General features: G+C 32.7%; 1 protein-coding gene across 1 annotated transcript; it reads left to right on the top strand.

The window, feature by feature from the left end:
* The first annotated feature begins 6542 nt into the window (after positions 1-6542).
* On the top strand, positions 6543-7484 carry LOC141511663 (olfactory receptor 9K2-like). The gene has a single exon (XM_074220772.1). The coding sequence runs from the start codon at positions 6543-6545 to the stop codon at positions 7482-7484; it is 942 nt and encodes a 313-aa protein (XP_074076873.1).
* The last annotated feature ends 1066 nt before the right edge of the window (positions 7485-8550 follow it).

Below are 8550 nucleotides of genomic sequence, written 5' to 3'. Positions count from 1 at the left end.
TGACTCCTGTTCCCACATCTTTCACTAGATCCAGGGATCCATAGACCTATTTATTCCATCTACTGTTTTGTTGAAGGCATGTTGGAATACTTCTACTCCTTACTCCTGCACAGACCACATCCCCAGTGTCCACAGACAAATGTCATTTACTTTAAAATGTCATTTACTTAAAACCTTTGGTTTTCCAAACCAGAACTTGTTCTGTTGTGTTTTCTAAAACTTTGTGAAGTAGATATTGTAGAGTAGCTGACTATAATTCTTTTTATTACTCCATCATCATGATTACCATGGTTTAGTATTTATATGCATAAAGAGAAGTCACTGGGAAAAGACACTTAATTTTTTTTATTTTAAGGTATCTTGGTAATGTGAATTTTGAAAAATGCAGTTTTTATTATATTATTATGAACATGAACATTGATGACACTTTTTATATGATAGATGGAGGATGCTCTATTGATTTATATTCTTAGAAGGATGGAACTAAAGGATATGTTATGCCTATAGAAATATTGAAGCCCACAGACATATTTCCAAGATAATAGAGCAATACATTATCTTAATTGACACATTTCTTTTTGTAGGACTGTTTTTTTGAATTTCTTATGGTTCCTCTTAATAATACTCCTCTGCATTTTCCAAATTTGATTCCTCATGGATTATACCCTGGAGTCTGCTCCTGTTATATCTTCATAATTAATCTATTTCTTCTTCTTTTCTCAGAGGGGCTCTTTTCCCAGAACTCTGAATATCTTCCATGTTGTAATTACCTGCAGGGCCTGCATTGTAATACTACCAAAGCTCTCAGAATTCCTTCTACTGCTCTCTTGTCAGAATATGCTGGACCAAAAAACTTATAGATCATTTCAGTCTAATATTTCTCTATTAAATTTATATTGTATTTCTATTCTACTCAGTTAACCTTCTTTACAGGTCTTTCTGAGATTGGCAAAACTCTCTGAAAGGGAGAAAGGGAGTTTTCTTACTCTTTGGTTAATACTAACTACTTTATTTTATAATTGTCCTAATCTTATCCTACTAAACAATTAAATAAAAGGATGAAAGTGATCTATGGTAGAAAGTGGAGCAAAAAACTTTCAAGAAGACCTGGGTTTGACTTCTGGTTCTGTCACTTACTAGCCATATACAAGTCTACCTTCTCAGGACTTCATTTTCTTCTTTGTTAATGTGTCACAAAGAGGTTCTAAGGTCCCTTTCAGCTTTAACCTTCTCTAATTATTGAATTCCTCCTTCTCTGACCCTCCATGTCTGTGACCTAGGAAAGGCTGCATGCTTATAGTTCTTTTGAAAAGAATTCCTTTTCAAGAGAACAACTGCTAAAAAAAAGGGAAAATTTACTAAGACAATGAGTTTTTGGATATAATGGCAGTACATCCAACTGAGAAAATGACCATGTAATTGGGAATTTCTTAAAGGTTTTATTCCATTTGGAATTTTAAAAAATCTTGAGGTAGTTATCTTTGACTCTCATTTAATTCCCTTCCTTTTTCTCTCTCAAGAATAAAGAATAAAAAACTCGGGTTTTCCACACTTAGAAAAGTGACCAAGAGAAGGAAGAAGAAAAACTTTCAGGTAAGAGTTTGAAAGTAAAAGCATTTTCATCTATTTCATTCAGACTTATAGTCAATATTAGAAATCTTTTGCTTTCAAAAATACTTTCAAAAATTTCAAAAATAAAAAAAAGTTTAGAAATATTGCACATATATTATCTCAGTGCCAAATTTCTGTGATTCGATGATGAGTAATTACTGATTATGCATTGTGGAAAATACTTCAGTAAGTCATCTGTCCTAGTCTTGTGTTAGTCAGTTAATGGTTAGACAGAATTTATCTGAGGAGATACATTGTCTTTTCAAAAGGTACATGTAATCTAATTTAGAGAAGTAATATAAACATAGATACAAAATTATGGATAAATGAATGAATTTAAAAACATGTATTATGATTTTACTATGTGCCATCAATTGTTCTAAGCACTGAGGTTACAAATACAAAAATCAGACAGTTTCTGCCGGGGAATTTAGTACTTGTTGGAGAATTCAACTTTAGAACATAGGAGTCCTCAGAACCACTAATAAAAGGGGGTAATGAGTCAAAGGATCAGAGCCCTTAAGCTAAAGATTCGGGGTGGGGGGAAGCAGGGGGAAATGGGGATGGTCTATTTGTAGTATTCTTGGAATAGCTTCTGGAAAATAATGAAGGGGAGGTAACATCCCCAGCTGAAAGAATAAGGAATAAGGTCCCATTAAAATAATACCCAATCCAGAAATGAACATATACACACTCATAAAGTATGTCATGGCATATAATTAAGCACTGTGGTAAATGTGCATATGTATGTGTGTCTGTGTTTGCTTGTGTGCTTGTGTGTGTGTGTGTGTGTGTGTTTGTAAGGTATTCTCCTTTTCTAAACAGTAGGATCCTTGGGGACAGATACCCCCACTATTAATTACATTTTCTCTAAGACCTAGTCCTAGGCTTTATACTTCAGTACTTAATAGAGGGGAAGAATAACACAGTGGATAGAGGAAGACCTGACCTGAAATGATACCCCATACATTCTAATTGAATTGCCTGTTTCTTTTAGACTCCCCCAAATCTAAGGAATTTATAATATTAATAGCTAATATTTCTTCAACACCATAATTGTCTCATTTGACCTCAACCCTGGGAGGTAGGTACTGTTATTATCACCCCCCATTTTAAGAATGAGGTAACTGAAGTAAACAGATTAAGTGCCTTACTCATGTTCCCAAAACTATTAATTGTCTGAGATTATATTTGAAGTGAGGGCTTTCTGACTCCAGGCAGGAGCTTCTTCCATTGTACCTCCTAGCTACCTCTAAGTCTTCTAATGTAGATGAATTATGGATATACAACAGCAGATGGTTTTCTCATCAGAATTGTTCTACTCCAATGTCTAGCCTTCTGTCTAAAAGAGAAAAACTAAACCAAACAAGTATTTAATATATGCTCCTTGAAGTTTATCATTATTAAAATTTAGCATCTATACTGTATCTAATATGAAGCAGTCACTGTGCTGAGCATTTTACAATTATCCATTTGATCCTCCCAAACCTGGAAGATAGGTCCTATTCTTGCTCTAATTTTATAGTTGAGGAAACTAAGGTAAAGTTATTTACTTAAGTCATTTGGCTAGTAAGTACCCAAGGAAGGTTTTTTAACTCTGGTCTTTCTGATGCTAATCACAGTGCTTTATTTATCCATTGCCTTATTTAGATTGTTGAAGTTAACCTGGCTATTTTAGAAGGAAATCAAAGGATCTTTATGGAACAGAACAAAAGTTGTCTTTATAATTAAATAACCACCATTAATATTTATTTATCCATTTCAAATATATGAGTATTGACATTTATATTTCTAGGAGAAAAGGTGTTTCCTTCGGATTTAAGCTGGGTTATATATTCAGCCTTTCCATATTGGGAAAAACTGCAACAATTCATATTCACTGCTTCTTTAACCCCTACATTTTTAAATGGGAATAAAAGGCTTTCGAAGAGAATTATGAAACATTTAGTGAGTGAAATTGTAAAAATGGGACTAATAAGAATCTTCATTTGCAGAAACAAAATGATTAATCTCAACTGTCATAATGGAAAAATAAAATTAAAGGGGAACTATTTCTGGATTTCAAATTATTTTATAATTAATAATCTTCAAATCTATTAGGTACTTGTCAAAAATAGAAAAGTAGTTCAATGAAATAGACTAGAACAGGAATATGTAGCCTTTCATAAACTCAAAACATACATTATTTGGGAAAGAGTTTCCTGTGCATCCAAAACTCCTGGGAAAATAAGAAAAAAATTTTGGCAGAAATGAATCTTAGACCAAAAACTTACGTTCAATATCATTATAAACTCTAAGTGGATATATAATCTGAATATGAGGAATGTACCATGAAAAAATTGAAGAGAATAAATACTTTCATGACTATGAGGGTGAGCGATCAAGCGATCAAGATAATGACAAAATATTGTTTAAAAAATATCTTTGAGGGGCGGCGAGGTGGCACCGGCCTTGGAGTCAAGAGTACCTGGGTTCAAATCCGATCTCAGACAATAATTACCTAGCTGTGTGGCCTTAGGCAAGCCACTTAACCCCATTGCCTTGCAAAAACAACCTAAAAAAAATATCTTTGGTTACATCAAAGAAGCTTTTTGTAGAAAGAAGATCAATACAGTTAAATTAAGAAAAGAAACTCGCTTTGAGAGAAGAAGTCCTTTTTAAGATTCGAATGTGTTTGTTAAGGAATATGAGTAGGGAATTAACAGTAACACAAAAGACAAAATATTATTCCTTAACTCATGAAGTAAAGAATGTATGAATACACAATTATTTACAAATTCAAACAATTAAAAACCTTATGAAACATTGACACAAATCTAATAACAAAAATGCAAATCAAAATAACTCAGTTTTGACTTAATATTTATTAAATTGACAAAGATGGAAAATAATGAAAAGACTAAAGCACTACAAGTATCCTAATGTATCTTTAGTGGGATTTTGAAATAATCTAAAAATTTATTTCATTAGATAATTCCCAGTAATATACAAAAAATGGTACATTTATTTTTTAACATTGTAATTTCCAAATTCTTTTCTTTCTTCTATTCCATTCCTTGAAGGCAAAAAAAATGATATCTATTATATCTGAGAAGCAATGAAAAACATATTTCCATATTAGCTGTATTGCAAAATAAACCAAACACATAAAAAATCTCAAGAAAAATAAAGTTCAAAAATATGCTTCAATTAATATTCAGAGTTCGTCAGTTCTCTCTCTGGAGGTGGATAGCATTTTTCATCATGGATTCTTTGGAATTGTCTTGTATCATTGTCTTCATCAGTATAGCTAAGTCTTACACTGGTGATTATTATCAGAATTTAATGTTACTGCCTTCATTGTTGTCCTACTTCTACTTACTTTACTTTGTATTACTTCATATAATCTTCCCAGGTTTTTATGAAACTGTTCTGTTCATTTTTATGCTATTCCATCACAATCATGAATTGTAACTTGTTAAACTATGCATCAATTAATGGGTTCCCCTCAATTTACAATTTTTTGACACAAGGAAATCAAAAACAATACTATAAATATTTTTTGGACAAATAGGTCCTTTTCTATTTTTCTTTGATCTCATTGGGATACAGACCAAGTAGTGCTATTGCTGTGTGAGAGGGTATGCATGGCTTTAGAGGTCCTATGGACATAGTTACAAATTGTCTCCAAAATGGTTAAACTAGTTGATACCTTTAATGAGCTAGTTTTCATTTCACCTCCAGCAATTATGGTTTTCCTTTTCACAGCTATCTGAGAGATTATATCAAAGTTTAAAATTACTTTTCACAAATTAATAATAATTTGCGAGTATATTTTCATCTGACTATTGACAGTTTTGATTTCATCTTTCGAAAACTACCTCTTTATATATGTATTGCTATTTATCAACTGTGGAATGTGTTGTTTTTCATTTTTTTTATAAATTTGATTTGGTTCAAAATTTAATTAAGAAATGAGGACTTTATAAGAGAAAATTACTGTAATTCCCCCTTCAGTTTCCTGATCTCCCCTTCTAATAGTGACTGCATTAGTTTTGTTTGTGTAATAACTATTTTTTAATTTCTTGTAATCAAAATTATTCTTTATATTTCCTGTAATCCTTATACACATTTTAGGACTATTGAGAAGTCATTTTGAATCATTTTAAAATTAAAAAATATCAATACAATTTTATATCAAATCTAATTGAACATATCCTAAAGATAGTAAATACAAAATGATGCTATATATATCAAAATATTTGTAGCAGCATTCTTTGGTATGGTTTTAAAAGAAACAGAAATATATTCCCCTCTATTGAAGGAAGAATGACTAAGCAAATTGTGATTATATTTATATAAAAGAATTTCGTTCAATCATGAGAAGTAATAAATATGAAGGATTAAAAGAAAAATGGGAAAGCTTATATGAACTGATTGAGAGTAAGTAAAACTAAGGAAAAATATATACACTGGTTATAATGATGTGAATGAAAAGAATAAAAATATGAAAGTAAACACTGTAATCATAATGACCAAACTTTGGATGAGTGTTGGAAAAAAACATAAATTATTTATTTATTCATTATTTTTGGAGTGGTAAGAGACACTAGGTATGAAATAGTTTATATAGTAACTGATACATTTGCTGGATTTATTGGTTCTATTGTCTTTTTTTTCTTTTTTGTTATAAGGGTTGATCATTTTATAGGAGAGAGAGAAAAGGAATTCATTTGAAAAATGAGGTTATTTTAAAACAAAAGATATTAATAAAGTATTTTAAAAAGATAGATTAAAAAGTAAAGAGGTTTCTCTCTGAAATTATTGTGAAGGTAGATGAAGCAAAATGGTATATTAATATGAAAAGGTAGATTGATTGCACATTATTGTTGAAAATATTTAGATCAAACTGAAAATTCATATACGCTTGTGTCTTTAACCAGGTTTCTGCCATGAGTGACGAAGGAACAAACAATTACTCAGAAGTGACTGACTTCATTTTTGTAGGTTTCCGTGTCCGCCCAGAACTTCATATTGTCTTATTCCTACTTTTCCTGCTTGTATATAGCATGGTTCTTCTTGGTAATGTTGGCATGGTGGTCATCATCTTGACTGATACTCGGCTGAATACCCCAATGTATTTCTTCCTAGGTAACCTCTCCTTCATTGATCTCTCATACTCATCTGCTGTGGCACTCAAGGCCATGGCCAATTTTCTATCCTCAAGTAAGTCCATTTCCTTTGCAGGTTGTGTGGTTCAACTCTTCTTCTTCACTCTCTTCATGGTAGCAGAAGGCTTTGTCCTAGCAGCTATGGCTTATGATCGCTTCATAGCCATATGCTCTCCGCTCCTCTATTCTATCCACATGTCAAGACGATTTTGCACCCAGCTTGTAGCTGGTTCTTACTTTTGTGGCTGGATTACCTCCATTCTCATAGCTAGTATGACTTTTACCATGTCCTTCTGTGCCACTCGTGTTATTGACCACTTTTATTGTGATTCCCATTCAATTGAAAAGATAGCATGCTCTAATATTTTCATCAATCGAATAGTCTCATTAACTTTGGCAGGAATCATTATTTTGCCCACTATCATAGTCATTATGGTGTCCTATGTGTATATTGTGTCCACTGTCTTGAAAATCCATTCAGCTGAGGGTCGAATGAAAGCTTTCTCTACTTGTGGGTCCCACCTTGGGGTAGTGAGTTTGCTCTATGGCACAATGTTCTTTGTATATCTCATTCCTCCTAGTAACCCTGAACTACGCAAAGTGGCTTCTGTGTGTTATACCCTCATCACTCCCATGTTGAACCCACTCATCTACTCTCTAAGGAACAAAGATGTAAAAGAGTCTCTGAAAAGAATTTTAGAAAAGAAAAAGTCATTCTTCTGAAGTCCTTTTTAAATAGCTCTTACTTTCATAACACATTTTTTGGACCTCTTCTAAAGAACATTTTTTCTTCACTCCGATAAAACTTTGACATGAATCATATCTAATGTAGAAATCTTTCATCATTCTCTTTTCCACTTATTCTCTAGAGAAATGTTTTTTGCTAAACTTCTTAATTAGAGAGAAATTATAATATCTCTTACAAAGCAAAAAAAAGATATCATTATGTGACTCTGCTTTGAAACTTAAATCAGTGTGGCTTTTACTGAATGGTCAATATTGGCTTCAATTCAAGCTTCTGTGACTCATTGTTTACATTTTGATGGTATGTTTACATTTGTCCTTTGGTCTTTTTTGAAAAGTAAAATTGAAGAATTAGCTTTATAAAGGGACTAGAAACTGCCTTAAACATTTTAGGTACGAACAGTTTAATTTCTATTTATTTATTTATCTATTTATCTATTTATTTATTTATTTTCATCCATATGCACATGCATATTTTCAAGTTACAAAATTTCCTTCCATTCGGATTTTAGAAAGAAAATAGAGATTTATTAAAGAAGTTACAGCATATTAAGAAAGGTATAGGAAAGTTAGAAAGAGTTTTAAGAGAAGACCACATGGATTATTGATTGAAATGGTCAGGCCTGGGTTCAGCCAAGAGACTGGAAGGTCAAAGAGACTTAGTCTCTCTCTTGGATCTCCTTAAGTTCTCTCCCAGAGTCCATGGGAGGGGGTGGTGACATGGGAATGACCCAAGTCCCTCATTGGAGATTTTGCCTCTTGGGGAGGGGTCTCTTTTGGGTGATCTTCCAGGATCTGTAGTCTCTGGCTGCCCCACCAAAAAAAAAATGTAGTCTGAATCAGGTTGAAGGTTAGGCCCTCAGGTGTTCAAGGAAGAAGGAAGATTCCCTTTACAATGCAAACAAAAGCTTTACAAAGTTTGTCTCCAACTGATATCATCACTCCCTATGCCCATGTTTCTCTGCATCTTATTCCCCCCTCAAAGTATTAAGGACCCAGATTCTTCTGGGGAATTGGGATGAAGGTCTGTCTTCTGAAACTTCTT

This window comes from Macrotis lagotis, chromosome 2 (assembly GCF_037893015.1).
Source record: "Macrotis lagotis isolate mMagLag1 chromosome 2, bilby.v1.9.chrom.fasta, whole genome shotgun sequence".
In the NCBI taxonomy this organism is placed as follows: domain Eukaryota; kingdom Metazoa; phylum Chordata; class Mammalia; order Peramelemorphia; family Peramelidae; genus Macrotis; species Macrotis lagotis.
Note: the sequence above shows the minus strand (reverse complement) of the source record. Positions and strands in the feature narration are given on the sequence as shown.

Bases quoted from the DNA above. Each gene is read 5' to 3' on its own strand.
- LOC141511663 (XM_074220772.1), top strand. From the start codon at position 6,543: ATGAGTGACGAAGGAACAAACAATTACTCAGAAGTGACTGACTTCATT.